General features: G+C 42.5%; 1 protein-coding gene and 1 pseudogene across 2 annotated transcripts in view; one reads left to right on the top strand and one right to left on the bottom strand.

Annotated features, from left to right (window-relative positions):
- ZNF462 (zinc finger protein 462) overlaps positions 1-22331 on the bottom strand; it is a 138261-nt gene that overhangs the window by 24318 nt on the left and 91612 nt on the right. For both annotated transcript variants that reach the window (XM_069474524.1, XM_069474525.1), the window contains exons 8-9: positions 11946-12213; positions 9543-9679 (exon numbers count right to left, since the gene is read on the bottom strand). In XM_069474524.1, the coding sequence (XP_069330625.1) occupies positions 9543-9679; positions 11946-12213 (405 nt within the window). The remainder of the gene's footprint in view (positions 1-9542; positions 9680-11945; positions 12214-22331) is intronic.
- On the top strand, positions 4180-4965 carry LOC138387956 (large ribosomal subunit protein eL8 pseudogene; annotated as a pseudogene).

Genomic DNA, 22331 nt, shown 5'->3' with positions numbered 1-22331 from the left:
CTAGTATCTTTTCTACCAACAACTCTATGAGGCTAGAGTTACTCCCATTTTTGCAAATAAGCAAAAGTGGGCAACAATCTTTAAGTAACTCTCTAAAGGTCACAGACATTGTAATTGGCAAAGCTGAGAGGTGAAACCAGGTCTGCCTGACTGCAAATCTGTTATTTCTCACTATTGCCAATTCCATTCCTGTCCTCCCTTCTAAGATGTTCTCCAGGAGACGGTTCCCTTGTCCCGAAACCAAGGGACTATCTAATCTACTATCAAATTTGAAAACAAAGAAACCCGTACACTTTCATTCACTCAATCTCCAACTCCAACTATGAAGACCTCACAAATGAAACGGTGGTAGGCAACATTCCTGGAAGGCGGGGGTCGAGTAGGATTTGTGCCTTTTCATACAATCTGTAATCTGATTGTCAGAAGGGAAAAAAAAATAAAAGAGAGACAGAGGATTTGGGTGCTTTTCCCATTAACATACCAAATGCTGTAGGGCTGGAAATGCGTGTGCTTGTTTATTTTGCACTCTCTCACCCTTGTGTTTAACTGCTCAAATTAAATTTCACACCAGTCTGCCCACAGTATCGGCGCACGCGCCAGATATCCATAACTGGGATAAAATTAAAATCTGTGCTATTTATGCAAGAATCAAATATAGCGTGTGTTTCATGCTGTGTCTGGATTTCAGAAGACTCCGAAAGTTTACAAATGGACGCGCACAACATATACTTATATTATTTAGAAACAGCAATGTATTATTAAGTCAAGAAAGCATGATTTATTCCCAGAGTCGCTGAAAAGCAACGTTTCCAGAGCATCAGTATTTTGTGTGCCGATGCGACTCAGAGTTCTCCCTTTGTTGTTGGCCTGTGCTTGGCCCCTTGGGAGTTTTCCCTACCCAGCGTCATGCCTTAGTGTCAACCACAACATTCTAACTACAGGGCAGTCACTGCCTTGGGAGTCCTTGAATGCAGCGATTCATCAGCCGGTGAAACCCTGGGCAGAGGAAGCGTGGAAGTTGGTGTCTGCAACATACTCCCTGGAGCATTAATGCATGTTATTTTCCCCATACAACGAGTCAGCCGCTTGTTTAGAAATATAAATATTTTTAAACCCAAGTATAGCAGATAGCTAAGAAACACATGATTATAACGTAATCCACACATTTTTTTTTTTAGAATAGCAAATGTTTGATAGCCTTATAACCATTCAGTTCTATGGTTTGGTGTCAACGGAGGAAAAATGCTTTGGCGTAAACTAGTAAGTCTAAAGGAGCCCATGTTAGGATATGCTATTCCTCTAACCCAGGGATTCTCAATAGTAGCACTGCTGACATTTTGGGGCTGGAGATTCTTTGTTGTCAGGGGCTGTCCTGTGCATCGCAGGATGTTTATCAGTAACCCTGGCCTCTACCCACTAGGAATCAATAGCATCCCCTTCTCCCCAGTCGTGACAGCCAAAAATGCCTGCCGACTAACGTACCCTGGGAAGGCAAGATCGACCCCAGTTGAGAACCACTGCTCTAAGCAAAGTGCCAGGAATGAACTGGCACTGCTCTGAGTAACTCGTAAGCAAGCTGGTGCCCATGGCAAGGTGTAGGGGCGTGCAGGCTGAACTGGGGCCAGCCCCCACACTGGGGCACGCCCTTAGACCTCAGCAGTTCATGGGAGGTGTTGACATGACCTTTACTGGCCCTTCCTTGGTGCTGCACCCTCCTTGCTCTCTCTGCACTTGGTCCTGATTTATATCTTGTCTCTACTGCTTCCACTTTAGTTCTTTGGCTCTGGCCTGCCCTGCCTGTCCGTTGACCTCCATGGAGATGGAGAACAGCCAGGTATCATTTTCCATATAATGATGCCCCAACCACGCTGCAGACAAGCATTCAGTCCCCATCCAGTCTTCACTTCTCCATAGTCAATAATAGGTTCTTTCCAAACTTTATTTTTTTAATGGGTCTCCTTTTCAATTCCTCTGCCATTTTGGTTAGTTTTCTTTGCAGTTTCCAATTTCACTATGTGTGTCTAAGTGAATGTTACACAAAGTCACGAGCACTCAGAATAATACCCCAGAGTTCAAATAATAATAATTAATGTGAACGCCACTGCAATTTATTAAGTGCTTACTGTGGTTCAAGCACTGTTAGGTGTTCTGCCCTCGCTGCAACTTTGTGTTCTCATAACACCCTGTGAAGTCAGTTCTATTTTCTTCAGTTTATTGATGTAGAAACTGAGAACTGATCAATTAAGCTACTTCCTCAAAGTCACACCTCTGGTTCAGCACAAAGTTGTGACCTGGGAGTACAGGTCCTGACCCCCGAGGGCGCCCTCCTGCTGCACCCCTGGTGTGACCTTCCCGGGAACATCCCAGGTGTATGCAGTGTACTTATAAGCCTTTCATTCCTGATATTTTAAAAATGCAAAAGCTACAGATTTCTAAGGTGACCATTAATATCTGAATGTCTTTCAAGTATCTTCTGGATTTAAGAAAAGGTCATTTCTCTGCTTAGTTACTCTGAAATGTGAGACTTCCCATTTCCAAACTAAGACATTACCAGGCTGCCACGTCTCTTAATTATATGGGCTTTTACTAAGATATTAATTTTAGAAAAAAGTTAACTTTTTCTCCTTTCTGAAAACACAGCTAATATGTCCAAGATAAAAAAAAACAAGACAGACTTTGAAAGGTGGGCAAATGACCGATGGTGTTTTCTGAATGAGGTTATTCATTATTGAGGCAAGTGAAGGACATAAAGTTAACGGCTGGAATGTTTCCAGGTATGGACTGGCCCTGTCTTGGCTACAGAAGCTCAGTGCTCAGGGCTTTTTTTTCTATGGGGGCAGTGACAACTGTGGGTCTTTTTGACTTCACACCTCTCAAAATTACCTTGGGTAAGAAATCAGGGCCTGAATCACACTCATTGTGACTCAGCTTCTAGCACTGGCTGCAAAAATATTATGACTTCACCAGTTCGACTACAAGATGGATTGTGTCTCTCATCTCCTCCTACTCAAAAGATGCTTGGTGTTGCAGTGGGACATAAAACCCAAGAGGCTGGGCCCCAGAGTAATGTCACATTGAAGCACATGTGTACCAAGGCGCAACCAGAGCCGAGAATTGCATGCTGTCAAGCTCCTGTGGAGTTCAGTGGAAAAATCTGCAGAGTTGCAACTACAAAGGGGTCAGTTCTGCTCAGATCGGTGAAAAACCACATCACGGTGGAGTCCAGAATCATCAAGTACAAATTCTTCCTGAAAGGCAGACCACAACATACGTCGGTTTCCTTCCCAGGGCATGCCAAGTCTAAATGGATTTGGAAGGATTTGGAAGTCTTTCACTCCAACAAACTCTGTATGCAAATTATCATTCTAGAAGACTGAGTCCCTCTTTGGGCCAAACCAAAGACCTACTCTCTAGGCCAAAAACAGACAAAGGCTGAGTACTAGAGAAAGCCCTTAAGAAAGTAACACTATTTTTTAAAGCAATCATCCAAAAATATAACCATGAATAGACACACATAAACACAAGCAAAACAGCTCCTGGTGAGAACTATTAAGTTTTCATGTTGTCCAGGACACCACCTTCAAGCTAGAGAGAGATGGGAGCAGCACCTCTAATTCTAATAGGCAAAGATATTTGGTGGGGTTGGAATGGAACATGAAATTTCACTGAATAACATTAAAGATTGGCAATCTCACTGTGATTTTTTTTCCTCAAGAAAAACGACACTGATTAGATAAATTAGGGGAGATCACTTCTGTTCCCAAGACTCCCACTCGCAAAGTTCGGTTAAATTCAGCGTTTGTCTATGTATTGGGAAACAGAAACTTAAAGTTAATACGCCAACTGGAGATCAGTAGCAGTGACTGCATAGCTCCACAATCACAATGTAAATATTTGGCAAAACTGTGTTTCATCCCTTAAATTCAATCTGTGCCCAATTTTTCAGGCTCACTATGGGTGCGCAAGGTGCATATGCGCAAAGCTACATGTGAGGCATTGTGCTTCCAATGGTGATAAACTCAATAGAAACACACCCATGAAACTATTTATTCACTTGCTTATTGTTTCTCTTCCCATTCAAGTTCAAGTTCCTTCAGTGCACAAACCCTGCCTGACTGTTCATGGCTGTATCCCTAGAGCTTAAAACAATGCTAGCACTCTCTCCTCCAGCTGTCCAAGATGCCCAAAGAAAAGACGGCCAAAGGGAAGAAGGTGTCCCTGGCCCCTGCTCTTGTGAGGAAGCAGGAGGCCAAGAAGGTGGTAAATTCCCTGTTTGAAGAAAGGCTGAAGAATTCTGACATTGGACAGGACCTCCAGCCCAAAGGGGGCCTCACCTGTTTTGTCCAGTGGCCCCGCTACATCCGGTTGCGGCGGCAAAGGGCTACCCTCTACAGGAGCTGAAAGTGCCTCCTGCAATTAACCAGTTCGCCCAGGCCTTGGACCGCCAAACAGGCACTCAGCTGCTTCAGCTGGCCCACGAGTACAGAGCAGAGACCAAGCAGGAGAAGGAGCAGAGACTGTTGGCCCAGGCTGAGAAGAAAGCTGCTGGCAAAGGGGATGCCCCCACTGGGAGGCCACCTGTCCTCTGAGCAGGGGTTAATACTGTCATCACCTTGGTGGAGAACAAGAAGGCTCAGCTGGTGGTGGTGGCACAAGCCGTGGATCCCATGGAGTTGGTTGACTTCCTGCCTGCTTTGTGCTGGAAGATCGGGGTCCCTCACTGCATTATCAAGGGGAAGACAGGACTGGAGTGTCTAGTCCACAGGAAGACCTGTGCCGCTGTCGCCTTCACACAGGTCAACTCGAAGGACAAAGGCTAAGCTGGTGGAAGCTATCAGGATCAATTACAATGACAGATATGATGCGATCTGCCACCACTGGGGAAGCAGCGTCCTGGGGTCCAAAATCTGTATTGAGGAGCTGGGAAAGGCAAAGGCTAAAGAACTTGCCACTGAACTGGTCTAAATGTATAGTGTTGGGTTTTATATACATAAAAATAATAAAAATCCTCTACCAAAAAAACAAAAACAAAACAATGCTAGCATATAGTACATATTCAATACGTATTTGTTGCATGAATGAAAACTCACCAAAAGTCCTTCCACCAACTTTGTCCTTGAAATAAAAGTCTCAGGGTTTAATTTTTCTCTAGTTAAACTCATCAAATCATGGCCAATCTCACCAAATGTTGATCTGACCTAAGTTCACAGTTCCTGAAAGAGATGAGTCTACCAATCCTTTATTCAATCTTTATTCAATTAGTATTCAATAAGTGTCTCACCTGATCAAAATCTGTCCTGGCTTCCCATCTGTCTACTGCGTACAGTTCAAACTTCTACATTAGTATCCAAAGAGCTCCATAATTTGGCCAGAACAGACTTCTCTGGTATGCCTCCTATTCTCTTTCGGCACCCAGAAATGTCTGATGCAATTCTACAGACATGTCTTGCTGACCTCAGTGGTTTATTAAATTGTTCCTTCCTCTATGCAGGAGGTTGAATAGTATCCCCCAGAAATATGTCCACCTAGATCCTCAGAATGTGACTTTATTGAGACATAAGGTCTTTATAGATGCAATTAGTTACGGTTAGGTCATACTGGATAAGGGCTGGGCCCTAAACCCAATGCCTAGTGTTCTTGTAAAAAGGAAAGAGCGCTGTGTGAAGACGGAGACAGAGACTGGTGTGATGCAGCCATATGCCAAGGAGTGTCAAGGAATGCCAAGAGTCATCAGAAGGTAGGAAGAGGGAAAGAAGGATTCTCATCTTGAGCCTTCAAAGGGAACACAGCCCTGCTGATGACATCTTGATTTCAGACTACGAGTCTCCAGAACCGCGGGAGAATACATTTCTGTTGTTTTAAGCCACCCAATGGTGGTCATTTGTCACAGTAGCCCTAGAAAATTAAGATACCCTGCCTTAAGTCCTCTCTGTCTGTTGAAATGTTACCATGGCTTAGTTTGAAAGCCACCCCTCTCGACCCCAGGCAGAAACATGTCTCCTAGATACCCATCACTCACTGTCTTGTATGTACGATGTACACGTTCCATCCCCTGAGGAGGGACGGTATTGGGTCTTATGCACCTCGTCTTGCCCAAAGAACCAAGCAAAGTGTGGCATGTAACAAGTAAATAATGAATGTTTGCCAAATACATGAACAAACATCATGTTCCCTTCTGCCATGGCCAACATAAATCCCTGATCACCTCTCATTCAGATTTCCCATAAATGAAATGGTTTCTCCTCCCTCTTCTCCCTACTTAAATATATCAATTTGTCTAGACAAAAAGCTATGGACACTCTATTCTTGCCAACAGTAGCTCTGTCTCAGGGCCAGCTCAGAAGTTGTTTTTCTTGCCTTTCATCCAAAGTATTTTAATTAATGAAGGCCTCAGAAAGATCTCGTACTGAGGGCCCCAGAGACCAAAGGTGTTTATTCATCCACAGAGCAGGGAGAAGACAGGTGCAGAAGGAGCCACATCTTGTTACTTCGAGATCAGCCCCAACTCGGAATTGCAAGGCAGACACACAGTCCTGCCTCTCAACTGGTTAAGACCAGCTTCTCACGGAGCTGCCATTCTGAGTTGAGATGGACGCCAAAGCCAGGCCGGGACATGGGGGCAGACATGGCTGTCCTGAAGCACTCTGCTCTCTGTGGGTCAGTGGTTCTCGTTTGAGACCTCCGGCCCCACAGGTAATTCTGTCCTCTGATCCAGCTGCCACAGCCACTAGAACACTCAACAAGGTGATACCACCTTGCCAAGGGTGGGACAGTGATGCCTGGTGGGCAAAGGCAAGGACTGAGGGTCAGACAAGCCTGGGTTACTTAGGAGTCACTTGCCCTTAGGTTGTTCCACCTTTCTGAGCTTATTTCCTTGTCACTTGGCTATGACTGTTGGAGACTTATTTCCTTGTCATTGGGCTATGACTGTCCAACAGTGATAGCCATCCTGTAGATTTTGTGAGAATTCTATAAGAGGACCTATTATAAGGCACTTAGCACAGTGCCTGCTACCTAGTAAGCACCCAGAGATTATAACTGTTGTTATTAACATAATTGCTATTATTACTATTAATCTTCAAATGCCCATGTTCATTTCAGACTGGTGCTTTCTGACCTTGATTGAGGACTTAGAAAATTATCTCCATAAGCAAACAGAAGAGACTATAAACAATCAGCAATGGGCAATGTCATGGGACACGGGATCCAAGGACTGGGGTTGACACGCAGTTGGGTGACTCTGGTTAAGTGGCTCCAGCTCTCATGGGCCCTACAGAACCTACTACTGTATTTATGGTGGGCACAATGCACACTCTATAGCACACCCCACCCCCTTCAGGAGAACCCGCTGGGGAAATCCTTTAGGTTTCAGTGTCTAGGATTCCTGAACATTTGCTGACCAACATTTCAAAAAGGTCTAACAAGCGCTCTAAATCTGATTCCTTGTTTCCTTTTCTCCCACGGTCGGCAGGAATCTCAGGGCCTAATCTGCAGCCCACTGCGAACAAATGTGCAGCACCCTCATGGCATCCCCTGTGTATGCAAACTCCCGGTCACTATTTTTCATATTTCTAGGTGAACTTTCCACTGGTTTCTCCTGATTTTTGCATTTGCCCCAATTTCCTAATTTGTTTTTAATTCTATAGTTCTGCACGAATGTCTTTAAGATATCATAAATCCTTTGTAAAATGAAGTAGACTGCAAATAAATCATACTAAATAAAATAAACAAATAAATGTGGTCTTTCTCAGCCTCAAGTTGCACATACATGAAACAGAAATATAAGTAATAGTACGGTCTCTCGTAATGTTGTTGGCAGAGGAAGTGACAGTGTGCGTGTAAGCAGCGCTTTGTCAAGTGTAGAGAGCGATGGGAGTGTTTGTGGCCTTACTGTTTAATCTCTGTCTGCCTCCCCCTTTCCTGTGTTCTCAGCTCAGGGAAGGAAAGTCATTGAGCTCGTTAGGCATCAAAGCTCTGATCCCGCCAGGCAGCAATATGGGAAAAGAAGGGAACCATCCACAGAAAGTGAGGTCTCACCGTTTCTGTTTGCTCGGCAGTAGCACTGCTGATGGCCTGTACCCAAGCTGGGACGGGGCACAGAGCCACTGCAACACATGGGCTGGGGGACCGGAAGCCAGGTGACTGAGGCAGAACACCAGGAAAGACCATGCAGGCCAAGAATTCCTGCCTAAGTGTTCCTACGCTGCTCCTCCCAGCTTGCAGGTGGACGTCCCAGCCAGCAACGGTCCCCCGTCTCATTAGAGTGCAGTGGGAAGGAGGGAAATCTGAGAGTGTTAAATGGCCAGCCATGTATGGAGTCTGTGCAGACACAGGTGAGTATGTCATAAAACGTACTGGCCAAAGGCAACGGCTCCGGGGAAATGTGAGATGCTTTGCAAACACCCCCCAAATACCCAGCATTTCAGAGTGAGTGACATCTCAGCAGAACAGCAGACAACATGCATTGCTTTTGAGGCACATGTGGCAAGAATTGAAAAGCTTCCCAAGGCTAGAGTCAAAGGAAGGAAGAAAGGAAGGAAGAGGGAAAAAGAAAGAAGGGAGGGAGAGAAAAAAATGAAGGAGAGACAGAAAGATCAGTAGATGGAAACAGCAATTGAGACTTGCAATAGGTATCCCAGTAACATTCTTCCATCCACCTGCGGCTTGAATCTTTTCAGGGCAAAGCACGTTCTACATAAACACATTTTTCCTTCCAATGCAGAGGAAGCCCGTTATTTAACAGTGTTTTAATTGGCCAAGAGTAAACTCAACTCAAAGAAAGACCAAAGTGGACCTAAAGAAGTATCAGTGTTTACCAGCAGGAATCAACATTTACAGAACATCCGTTGTATGTTCACTATGGAACTCCACTGGACACGTGGCCATTGGCTCGTCAGCATAATCATCTCTTTTCATGGACGAGAGAGAGGGTAAACAGAACAGGCTTTAAAATGAGAATGTAAATCCAAAGGCCATGGATTTTCTAATATATATGAGAATATATATATTATTATTAAAATTAATAGGATATACACAACAGAGTATTAGAATATATAATAAACATTATTGTGAAGAATTCTTTCTCCTCGTCCATTTCAAGGGAAATTCCACACTCTACTTTGGAAATCATCATTTTGGTCTTCCTCAAAAGAATCTCTAACACCTGTATAGCTCTCCATCTGTTTCCCTTCACCCGTTCTGTTTCTCATTCAGTCCTTCTATGCATTCTACACAAGCCTGTGGGTGGCAGAAGATGCCAAATGTAAAAATCTCTCATGCTGGGACACCCTACAGAAGTGTTCACTGCAGAACCCATCACCTTTGCCTCCCTCTGGGGGGGAAATCCTCCCAGCAGGAAGTTGTTTTTGTCCTGTTGGCTGTCACTGTAGTTGTATCACTGTGGTTTCTTGCCTGGAGATGAAGTGAGGAAGAAGGGACCAGGACAACAGTGCCCCTGCCGTGTTGAGGGAGCTTCCCTAGAACGCACCCATGCTACCCTCTACCCTCCCCTTGCATCCAAGAAAACTGAGTTAGGAGGTTACCTCGGTGCAGCACAATGTGGTCGATCATATTGCGCTTGTATTTGGTGTGATAGAGGCAGAGAGGACAGCGAAGATCTTTGGGGCCCTCCTCGGGAACCGCCGAATGCCCAGCTTCCATGTGCATAGTAAAAGCAGATCTGGGAGAAAGGTTGGGGAGAGAGGTGATGAATGTGACAAGGGTCATTTAGTTCACACATCTCCTGCCGACACACTGGTCATAGGTGTCCAAGTGTGGCACTCCTGCTTGAGGGGCTTAAAAGAAATCTGTTAATCATGTTTGCTGACCACAAGTTCCTTGGTCACTCAACCGATAACAGAACACTGTCAAACGGTAGTAACTATTTGGCTATTTTGCCACTTGGCTGGGTTTGAGAGAAAAGAGATTCTCCAAACACTTTATTCTTGAAAATTAGAAACTGCCTATTAAAAGTATGAAAACAAAATCCGAAGAGGAATCTCATCATGCTTGGGAGGAGATGGGCTATCTTAAAGCTCGGCTGATTTACAAACTGCCTACGGGATTTGTCACAGGTAAGAGGGGCAAGTTGTTTAGGAAGGCAATCATCATGATTAGTCAGTAGGTAAACTAAACTCAGAGCTGTAGTATCAGCTTGAAGGTAGAATGGTACTGTTACCTCTTCCTCCATCCTTTTCACGTCTTCAAAATCTAAAAAGCTTTAAATGCCTCATAAAAATGGATAAAAACAAGAGTTTAATGGGTGAGGACCCCTTTCACAAACCCAAGTGCTGCCCTCTGGGGAAACATGTACATCTGTCAGTCGGCCCTTGTTATCTGGGTTCTTTAGCCTTCTCTCAGTTTTAAATTACATATATGTGTATCTGAACATATTTATATAACTGCAGCAAATTAATAGTCTGAGATACAATACATTGCCCATCAAATCCCAACAGCTAAGATGTTGGTGGGAAGATTTGTTCTTTTTCCAATTCATCTTTTTCTTTTTCTTTGGACATGAAGCCTAATTTCTACAGCATCTCTTTGTGAAGTCTGTATTAAAGTAGTTTAAGTCAGATCCTGATTGCAATAGAAGCAGAAATAGCTTTGTATCTATAATACAATATCTAATGTTATATTATTATAATAGCTTTCTATCTCTGCTATTATAATACTTATTAATGTTTGCCTTGTGCCAAGCACTATTCTAAACACTTCAGATACACCATTTCCTTCACTGCTCACAAGAGCCCTATGAAGTAGGTGCTATTATTATCCTTATTTTACAGATAAGGAAATGGAGACACAGAGAGGCTTAGTAGCTTGTCCAAGGTCACACAGCCAATAAATGGCAAAGCTGGGATTCAAACCCGGACAGTTAGTCTCCACACTCTACACCTGTAACCACTAACCCAAATGTTATCTCACAGGATGAGATTAAATCACAGGCGAAGTCTAGATTACATCATAGGAAGCATTTCATTCTTTAATCAAGTTCACCAATGCTGTCATGCAGAGGAGCGAGAGTGACTTTTGATTATCTTTTTCTAGATTGGAACAATCTCTCTACGATTGCTCAAGCCTAGTGTTCCCAGTGCTGGCGTCTTGATTCTCTCTGTGTCTTTCAATACTATGACTTTAATAAATAAGAATTTTCGGCCAGGTGCGGTGGCTCACGCCTGTAATCCTAGCACTCTGGGAGGCCGAGGCGGGTGGATCGCTCGAGGTCAGGAGTTCGAGACCAGCCTGAGCAAGAGTGAGACCCCCGTCTCTACTAAAAATAGAAAGAAATTATATGGACAACTAAAATATATATATACAAAAAATTAGCCGGGCATGGTGGCGCATGCCTGTAGTCCCAGCTACTCGGGAGGCTGAGGCAGTAGGATCGCTTAAGCCCAGGAGTTTGAGGTTGCTGTGAGCTAGACTGACGCCACGGCACTCACTCTAGCTCGGGCAACAGAGTGAGACTCTGTCTCAAAAAAAAAAAAAAAAAAAAAAAAAAAAATTTTCTATAGGGGCAGCAGGGAAGTCACTATTGCTGGATGTTTTCTCTTGACTTTGACTTTGCTTCCAAGAACATATTTTTTTTTCAAAGACAAAAAACAAGGGGTGGCAGATAGCTCTCTGAAAGGAAAACACTGCTCCATGCACTGAGCCAGAGAAATCCTTTGCTGAGATCTCACACTGCTGGGGAGCCCATTTGCTCGGATTTTTAAACCCCTTTGCTCTGATATAGCCCTTCCTCCCTTCCACAAACCCCGAAGCAGTCTCTCAAAGTGGCCTCCTTTCACGAAGGCTGGACCCAACCCTACATCATCTTCCCATCACCCGTGGGCAGGGCCTCCCCTGAGCTCCAGGCAGGAAAGTGTAAAGGGAAGTACGTGGTCAGGGGCGAGCAGGGGCACCCACCTTGTTCTTCCCAACTTACTCATCACGCCACTTACTTAAAGCCCGTGTAAAAGGAGCAGTCTTTGCACTTGAAAAGCTTCTTCCCACCATGCTTGTCCCGGTAGTGGCGCCGGATGCTCTGGATGTAGCCGGAGGAGAATTCACAGAATTCGCAGTGAAGAACGGCTTCGGTTTTCTGCTCAGTGCCAGCAGCGGCCCCGGAAAGAGGCACAGGGCTGACACGGCTGTTGTTTCTTGCCAGGGCGGCCGACTGATAGTGGTTCAGCTGCTGCTGAACGTCCGGGGGCTCTGAGTATGACGAGTCTGCGAAGAGATGGAGAAAATGACACAGGGCACGGAGGACACAGGAGAGGTGCGTTGCTTGAAAACCCCTGACACTTCAGGCCTCCCCATCCTGCTTTATCGAGGGATAACCGACAAATAAAAACTGTACATGTTTAAGGTGTACAACATGATGATCGGATATATGTGTACATCGTGAAATGATTACTGTAGTAATCAAGTTGATTAACACATTCATCACCTCACACAGTTAGCATTTTTCGTGTGCAGTGGGCACACCTGAGATCTCCCTTAGCAAATTTCAAGTAAACAGCACAGCATTGCGAACTACAGTCACCGTGCTGGACATCTGATCCCCAGAACTCACTTTCATTTCATAACTGCAAGTTTGCACCCTTTCATTTCGACCATCATCTCCCCATTGGTTTTGAGGTTTTTGTTTTTTTTTAAGGGGGATGAATATGATCCCATCTTTTATCCTCATGTACCTTCTACAACACAGATCTGGGAAACACATGTAGGGAGGAAATGTCACCTCCTTTCATCTGACTTTGAGGGCTTATGGCATTTAAAAATAAAATTCTGAGGTTAAAAGTTTCAAAGTGAAGGAAGAAAGTAAACTGTTTGTTAAAGGAAATTGCAGTGTGGCAACAGGTTGCCACAGAATACCCGTCCTTGTAGGTGAGATAAATAAACCCACATAATGTACACAGGCGTCTACACGAGAAAGGAAAGTAGATGATGCAATATCTTTTCCTTTGCAGCCCAGATTTATTCAAGCGAACCAAATTAAAAAAAAAAAAATCAGTCTTTAACAGAAATGCTCAAGCACCAGGCACTCACACAAATATAAAAATGTTTTATGCCTTCACAGGCAACTGATTTAAATTTTAAAATATAAAAATCCGATAGTGTTCTCCTGGAATGGATGTTTCAAGCTTAGTCAGCATTAAGATGGAGATTTATTCATAAATCCCATTAAAATGAAATTCCAAACAAGTTTCCCTGAAAGGTATTTTTTAAAGTTTTCGATTCCGAGGAAAATGTCGGAAATGACAGGCACAAATCTTAAACCTGAGGAGCTTCGGTGGCATGTGGTGGAGAAATTTGATCTAGGTGGGAGAGGGGAAAACTGAGTTTCTTCTTCAAATTAAGAAAGAAAGAGAAAAAAAGCAAAAAAAAAAAAAAAAAAAAAAGGGGGAGAGAGAGAGAGAGAGAGAGTGAGAAAGTAAAAGAAAGGTCTTTAACCTTTTCCCAACATGCTGCTTTGAATGTCGAGGTTAGGAATTCAACATCGTCCTATATAACCTACAGCTGCCTGTGAATGACACAAATGAAGTCCACGAATACCACACAGATGAATTTCAGTGTAACTTTCCTTGAAAAGAAAACAAAGGGCTCTTTTCTTAAGCCTTTCAAAAAGCAGGGGATAGAAACTGTACAAGCCTCCTCCTGATTTGATGGACACTTAATTTTCCGAAGCATAATTCCCTGAGGCAGGACATGGAGGAATTCTGTGAAACCCATATTTGATGAGACCAGCACCATCCATCCCGTCAGCCTCTTCCAGAAGGAAAACAAAAGCAGAGCAGCCTCCCTGATTGTGGGGCCCCCTCCTGTCTTCAAAATATGAAAATATCTCTCCCCCTTGTTCTCCTGTCCACCCCCCTCTCCCAATTCATATTCCTCAAGATTGAGAAAAACCCCTTTGGAAATTGTAAACAAACCTGCCACACAAAAAAATAAAACAAAAGGAAACTTGAATAATCTCTCCAAGCCTCCATAGGTTCATTACCAGGTGTAAAACGAAGACAAAGGAAGAAAGGAATGACAACTGAATTCATTTTACCCAGTTCTTTTATCTTCTTGTTCTTTATTCCTCTACCCTAGCTGATGAACCCACTCAGGATCACAATAATACAATTGTCAACTTCTCATTCTTTCTTTCAATAGCAGGTTTGTTTACCATTTCATGGATTGTTCGAGATGTTTTCTATGGAAGCTCTCAAGACTAGTTTCTGCTTAAAACACACACACACACACACACACACACACGCGCACACACACACACACACACACACACACGGTGAAGCACAAAACACACTCCACCTCTCTTGTTAGCACAGTCTTGAGCTGCAAGTTGAACTGCCAGCCAGTATCCCTCTGTCCTCTTGGTAGTGTTGGTTCTCGTTTGCATTCTTAGCTCTGCAGAATAGAAACTCCGCAACTAACAAGGCCAGAGCCAGGTCCTGATACCAGTGATCTGTTTATCATCTGCAAATCCACCCAGAGACCAAAACCAACATCCCAAGGAATTGTCCGTTTCTCAAAAACCAGCTACAGTTCCCTGCACAATGTGGCATACCCCTAAGTCTCACAGGTTAGACTGGGTGCTGGCAGCTGTCTCAGATACCAGGCACCTGACAGCTTCAATCCTTCATAGCAAAGCTACAAAGAAATACACAGCTCCCGGTCAGAGGCCAAGCCATGCGAATGCATCTCCCCTCCCTGCTCCCCACCCCAACTCAACACAATCACCAATCTCTTAGGCAGATTCCCTCCAAGAGAAGGGAATCTCCTTTTCGTTGACACATTTCCACATTTTAACTCTGATATTTATATATTATAGAAAACCTGGAGAAATAAAAATGCAAGAAGTCACAGGAAAAGCATTCCAAGACATGGAGACTTGTCACCCTTCTTAAATGGCAGTGCAAAAAGAACAGCAGCTGTATGCCATAAATTCCTTTTTTCCTCCTGGTTAAAATCAGATGGACAGGCTTATTGACAAAAATAAGCAAATTCCACCAGTCATGATACATTTGTAATAATGCCCAGGTTACAACTTTCTGGGTCTTCTTAGAGCTGTACTTTCCTCTTTGGTGCTAACATTCTCCATCTCTCTCACTCTCCTCTCACTTGGAGTTTGTGAATAATGTAGGATTTTCGCACTTTGGGCACTAAAGTGACAAAGACGTGAGTGTGTATCATTCCACCGCTCTTTAAAAAGCCCACTTGCTCGGCTATATAAAATTCCGGTTTGTGCGTGGAGCACAGCCCGAAGAGCAGGAAGAGGGTCGTTTTGTGCCCAGGCTGGAAAGGCAAACAGACTGTTAGCAGTGAAGGGCATGTCACATAAGTTAAAAATCATCATTAAGACTCTTTTCTTTCATTCTGAGCATAAGGAAGGAAAAGTTAAAAATACCCCTGTGTTTGGAGAGTCAGACTTCTGGTCATGGGGAAATACAGCAGCTGAAGCACAAGCAAGTGAATTCAGTGGGAAATTCTGCACCCAACCACGGGTCACGCAAGGTACATTTTATCACCTGCACGGACAATGGTATCTGCAATGGAGCCAACAGCAAAGAGGAAGGTGGGCCACCTTCAAAAACAGATCGCAGCTTAACATTACCACACATCCCTAACCAACCGCCCCTGAGACAAAAGAGTTTTAATTCCCTGACTTGTGACTTTATTTAGATGCAAAGTTTTAGAAATTAAATTATAATGTATAATTATAGTTATAAAACAAATTTGACTAAGTTATACGTAGCTATCCATTTTTTTTAAATTGTCTATCATAAGAAAAGAATTATGTTCTGTAAAATCAAGATCAAACTAGAATTTTAGCATGGATGGTCACACTGCCTACAAGGTCTGGAATTTATGGGGCAGCCAGAAATTAATTTTCACAACTATGGTGTACAATGTAATTGGGTTCTCATCTCAATTTTGACAATGAAGGAACTGAAGCTGAGAATGCTTGGTCACACAGCTACTAAGAAGCAGAGGCAGGATCTGAACAAAGATCTATCTGACTGTAAAGTCTGAGTCTTGCCTATTAGGCATCCATCGCCAACGGTGACCTCCAGGGTCCCGTGATATAAACCAATGGTGTGAGAAAGGGCATGGACAGTTTTTTCAGGAATAAACACACAGTACAGAGGAGAGAGAGAAAGTGGTAGGAAGGTTGACATAGTTAAGAAAATAACAGAATAGATACAAATGTTAACAGAAGAGAGAGAAAATAACATTAAACTGAATATGAAAGAAAACACTAAAATAAGCATTTTGGAGCATTTGAAAAAAAAAAAAACAAGGAAAGCAAGATTCACGGAAAAGAAAAAAAATATCCAAAATTTCAAAATGCTTCATAAAAGCAAAAAAATAGGACTACATAGGAGACATTTCTAGAAGCACGTTGTACAGGTAAGCACTGCAAATACCCAGAATTGAAAAGCTGTCTGTTTAAATGTCATGCTTTAGTTAGATGCTTGATAAATCGTCCTCAAATAATAACACTCTAAAATTCCTCAAGTGGGATTTGGCCGGGAAAAGAAAGGTGCACAAATGCAAATGGGAGGTGGGTGCTTTTCCATGGCTCTTGACAAGCTCAGGATTTCAGGCAAGGACTTAATTCCGGATGAGACCTCCTGGTCCTCTCACCTCTTCATGTTCCTGGAGAAATGGTAAATTTTTTTTGCTAATTCCAGCTCCTCCAAATACCAGCCAAACCCAGATGAGTACTAATTAGAGGTTTTTGTTTTTTTTTTTTGATGTTTTTCTCCAGAAATTCAGCAGTCCAGAAGCAATCATAAGAAATTGGACTTTATAAAGGCAAATGACAAAAAAGTGAACGACAAGCCTGACATTATGAGACTTTCTTGGGTATTCCCAGTTCTGATTCCACAACATTTAATCAACACTGTCTTAGCGCCAGGCCATGTGCTGGCTTCGGGAACTCAAAGTCAGAGAAGACATGAAGAGTGCCTTCTAGAAACTCCTATCTATTAGGGGAGAGCTGAGCAGTTGACTTGTGAAAATAGGGGCCTTCTCCACGTCTAGCAAACTCACTCCACTGACTGCAGGAATAAAAGGGGCAAAGAAAACAAATGAACAGTAACAGGAGAGTTCAACTATTGTAAAATCAAGGAAGACACAGGGAAGATTAAGAACCAACTGGGCAGCAAATGGTGGGAGCTGCAGAGGACAGCACCCCCCCCCCGCCCCCCGGCACTGAGTGACACAAAAAGGAAGCCGTACAGAGGATCAATTCTCAATTTTCTGCAACTCTGTAGAGAGGGGTGAGTGAAGGTGAAAGGGAGTAGCAGTACCTTGTTGCCAGCATCCACATTTGATTATACTTGAGTTAGATTTTCATGCAGATTTGAGGCTTGTTGGTCAGTGTGAATCAAGTACCAGAAAAAAAAATAAAAGACAAAGAATTTTAGGCGAGCAACTTTTAGGGGTGGGGGGGGCAAATGATTAAATTACACCCAGTCATTCAGCAAATATTTATTGAGCATCTAAGTAAATAGGAGGCCCTGATCTGGGATAGTGAGACTTGAGCCCTGATCCCAAGCAACTCACTGTCTCAGACATACACGTAAATAATTAATTGTGATACAACGCAAAAACAAATGTTTTAATAGAGGCATCTACAAAAAGGTAGGGAGGAAGAAGGGAAAATGAGCGGCACTTTGTGACTGACAAAATATGGGAATGAGGGAGATGAAGAGGGAATGTCAAAAGAACTAACAGTGTCCATTAATAAATGTGACTAGCATTCATTAGTTACATTTATTAATGATATCCACAATAGACATGCAGATACCTCAATGTTCAAGCTGCCACACCGCCACCTAAGTTGTACATTTTGGGGGAACTAAACAGAAATTAAACAACTACATTCTTATCACAATGAAAAAAGTGATTTAAGTTCCCCAGGGCAAAGAAATGATGAATCTGAACAGAAAAACACGTACATCAGAGGGTGGGGTAGCTTGTGTAAGGGATGATTTAAAATCTCCCAAGTTCTGAAATAGCAGAGAAAGTTCAAAATAAAACATGGATTGTAATTTTCCTCAGGAAAACAGACTATTTAGCAACTAAGGTTGGTAGCATAAGCAATTAGAAATAAAATATCACCTGTGGGTAAATTTAACCACAAATACTGTAAATGTCCCAAGTCAGGAGCCTGGGGGTAGGACTCAGATAAGCTGGACACATAGTTCACTATTTCTAGTCAAGAAATGATAGAAAATTTGAGAAAGGCACACTAGCAATAAGAGAGCAGCTAAAGACACACTTTAGTCAATAGCCAGGAAACTTTTGGAATGGCATGCAACTTCTATTATACAACTAGCTGATAAACTCAGGCGAAGGACAAAAATAGTCAAGTATTTTCTGTGTATGTGACAGTGACCCAGGAATCTGTAGTCACCCAGTAGACAATTCTATGGCAATGCGAAACCACTGAGCTTTGAGATCATCTGAGTTTTCATCTAAAGCTGGAAAACTGCTTTGAGCTTTATGTCTGAGACTCCTCAAACCCAACATGTTGACATCTGATGCCGTCTTTCCCCAAACGTTCTGAATGTTAGTGAATGGCCCTTCCTTTTGCAGGAGCCCAAATCGTGAGCTTCTTCCGTCAAAGTGCCAGACTTCTCCCTTTCCTATGGCAGCACATTTAACCAGGTGTCTGCCATGTCCCAGAGACACCACTCATGACCCACCCCTGCTCATTTCCTCTCCAGTCCCCTGCCTTCCTCACCCCTTATTCGACTGGGTCCCCATGCCACACATGGGCAACACTTAAAGCCTCCTCCCGGTTCTTTTCCCCTCTAAGACCTATTCTAGTTCAGCCGGTATGCATATCATAGACAAATAACACATATCACTCACAAAAATATGATATAGTTATGCTCGAGAGCTCAAGAATATAAAGTCGGCCGGGCGCGGTGGCTCACGCCTGTAATCCTAGCACTCTGGGAGGCCGAGGTGGGCGGATCGTTTGAGCTCAGGAGTTCGAGACCAGCCTGAGCAAGAGCGAGACCCCATCTCTACTAAAAATAGAAAGAAATTATATGGACAGCTAAAAATATATATAGAAAAAATTAGCCGGGCATGGTGGTGCATGCCTGTAGTCCCAGCTACTCGGGAGACTGAGACAGGAGGATCGCTTGAGCTCAGGAGTTTGAGGTTGCTGTGAGCTAGGCTGACACCATGGCACTCACTCTAGCCTGGGCAACAGAGTGAGACTCTGTCTCAAAAAAAAAAAAAAAAAAAGAATATAAAGTCAGTACTTCAGTCTGGTCCCAGCCCATGTCACCAGCCACACTTAGCTAGTTTCCAATTCCTTGAACATTCTACATATCGCATCATTGGGAGTCCTTGATCAGGGCTACCTCATACTCTTCCTCTTCTTTTTCCCCTGACGAATTCCTACCCATCCTTCAAAACTCAGTTGAAAGGTCATCTCCTCTGTGAAGATTTTTCCCAACAATACAAATAGAACTCTTTGCTCTCCATAATGTTTTGCCAATATATACACATTGTGATTCTCACTCTCATCCCATTATACCTCATATTACACTTACCAGTCCTCTTAAGCAATTCCCACTAGCAAACCTGACCAGATCAATGTCTGTGCCCTTAAAGCATCCCGACCACAGAAGGCCCACGGCCGCAGTGGTGTCTGGGCTGGTGATATGCACCATCCTCAGCAGGTCCATCCATCTCTTATTCCAGTATTTGAGTTAATGCTAGCAAGAATCAATTTTATTTGCTCCCAAACTTCTTCATACTGTTATATTTGTTACTGAGCTTATTTAATTAATATTCTATAAAATGATGAAATATGATGTAAAAAGTGTTATTTCTAAGAATGCTACGTTGAGCTTTGAAAAGACTTGATAAAGTCAAGTTGCTAAAAAAAAGAAAATTACTGTCAAGTTATGTTTTGGCAAGACCAACTATAAAAGATTGAGAACATAGAAATCTAGAAGGATTCTGCTCTAAGACTGTTTCGCAAATGTCTAAGTTCTCATTCCACTTGAAAGAAATTAAAACTGAGTGCAGCACACAATACAATGTAGGTGTGTATGGTTTACGCAAGAGAGAAAACACGGAACTCCAATTAAAGAACCCAGATTCAAATACCTAGGCCTAGCCCTACACTACAATACTGGTGAATAAACACCTCTATATTTTAGATGAAAATAAAATACTTAAGGCATTTTTAAAAAGATTATTTGGTTAGGATGGCAATTAAAAAAAAAGTAGTAAGTGCTCGCAAGGATGTGGAGAGACTGGAACCCTCATGTGCTGCTGTTGGGAATGTTAAAATGGTACAGCTGCTATGCAAAATAGCATGTAGTTTCCTCAAAATATTAGAAACAGAACTATTATATGATCCAGCAATCCCACTTCTGGGTATTTATCACTAAGAATTGAAATTGGGATCTCAAAGAGATATTTGCATGCTCATGTTCATTGCAGCATTATTTACAATAGCCAGGAGGTAGAAACAACCTAAATGACCATCCACAGACGAATGGAAAAAGAAAATATGGTGTGTATATTATATATATATATTTTTTGTGAGGCTGACTATGGTGAGTTTTATATATATATATATATATATAGAATAATATTCCATCATGTGTATAAAAAAAGAAGAAAATCCCATCATATGCTATTAACATGGTTGAAATCTGAAGAAATTATGCTATGTCACAGAAAGGCAAATACCGCCTGATGCTACTTCTAGAGCAGTCAAACTCATAGCGACAGAAAGTAGAATGGTGGATGCCAGGGGCGGTGGGTAGAGGGAAGTGGGGAGTTATTGTTCAATGGGTGTAGCGTTTCCATCCTGTAAGACGAAAAAGTTCCAGAGATCTGCTATGCAACAATGTGCATATAGTTAGCAATATTATAAACTTAAGCATTTATTGAGGGTAAATTTCATGTTATGTGTTTTTTTTTACCACAATAATTTTTTTAAGTACCTCTAGACAAGATAATCTGTTAGGTTCTTTACCAACTTAATAAACTTTAATTACCATCATAATTACTTAATTATGGTACTTAAGAAAATGTTTGCTGAATTGAATTTATGGACAACTGTGGTTGTAAGGCATTATTCCTGCCGATCTAAAATGACAAATGAGCAAGTGATGTGAGCTCCACAGGAGCAAGAATTCTCGCTGTTTTCTTCACTGATGCATCCCAAGTGCTTAGAAGTGCCTAGAAAGGTTCTTAAGAAAATGTTTGTGGATTGAATTTGCGGACAACTTTCTTAACTCCAGATATATACATGTATAGTTTTAAGTTACTAAAACAGTGCATAGCATATAGAACTGTCACGATGATTCAGAGTCAACAAGTCTGCTGATTTAAAAAGTTTTCTTTCCTGTATTCCTTTGTACCTCGATTTAGCTTGCTTTCTGTCTCAAGGTACCTGCTGCTGATTTTGTGCTATTAATACTGAGTGGAATTTGGCGTCCAGATTAACAACAAAAACTGCAAATCACCAATGCAACTTTCTAAATATTTCCTCTGAAGATACTAAAAAATGTTCTTTATCTGTGGGCCATTCCAAAAGAAAACTGTAGTAGAGTCTAAGCTTTAGAACGCAAACCATTTCAATTCCTTCTGGATAGCGTCTAAGGGGTAACATAAATCTCTAGAGGCAGCCACGTTATTTTATTTCCTTCTTTTGATTATGCCTTGAAAATCTCCAGGCCAAGGACTCTGGCACCTCCTTGTCTTCTATCATCAGTGGAGCTCTCTGGCCTAGATGCACGAGATTATGATACAATGGCCAGAGGGACAATGGGTGCTGGGTGACTATATATAGGAATTCTGGGCTTGGTTGTCATGGAGGCAAATGGAGAAACAAACGCCTAATCCTGAAAATAAGGTTGAGGCCAAACTTGAAGGAAACACACACTGAAAACTTCCTGTCATTCTGATGAGTAAAAACAAAACCTTGAAATATGATCAAGGAATAGACCAGAAAAAAACCAAAACAAAAAATCAGTCTTCAAAACCGACAAAAACACAGCAAAAAATGGGCAATCTTTCTCTTTTTGAGATTTAGTTTCCCATCGTACTTGTGTTCATTGACAGGGTCACCCAAAGACCTTATTTTGCATGAAGCTTCTCTATATTTTGGGGGAATCCTGGCAGGTCTGACCTGAGACAAAGATGATTTCTGGACTTTGGATTCAGCAGTCTTTTATTGGGGAACAAGTCCATTTGTCTTTCTGCATTTTTCTTCCAATGGCATCACCATTCACCCAGTCAATGAAATCAGAATAAATCATTGATTCATTTCTCTCTTTCATTCTGCACAT

This window comes from Eulemur rufifrons, chromosome 7, assembly GCF_041146395.1.
Source record: "Eulemur rufifrons isolate Redbay chromosome 7, OSU_ERuf_1, whole genome shotgun sequence".
Taxonomy (NCBI): Eukaryota; Metazoa; Chordata; class Mammalia; order Primates; family Lemuridae; genus Eulemur; species Eulemur rufifrons.
Note: the sequence above shows the minus strand (reverse complement) of the source record. Positions and strands in the feature narration are given on the sequence as shown.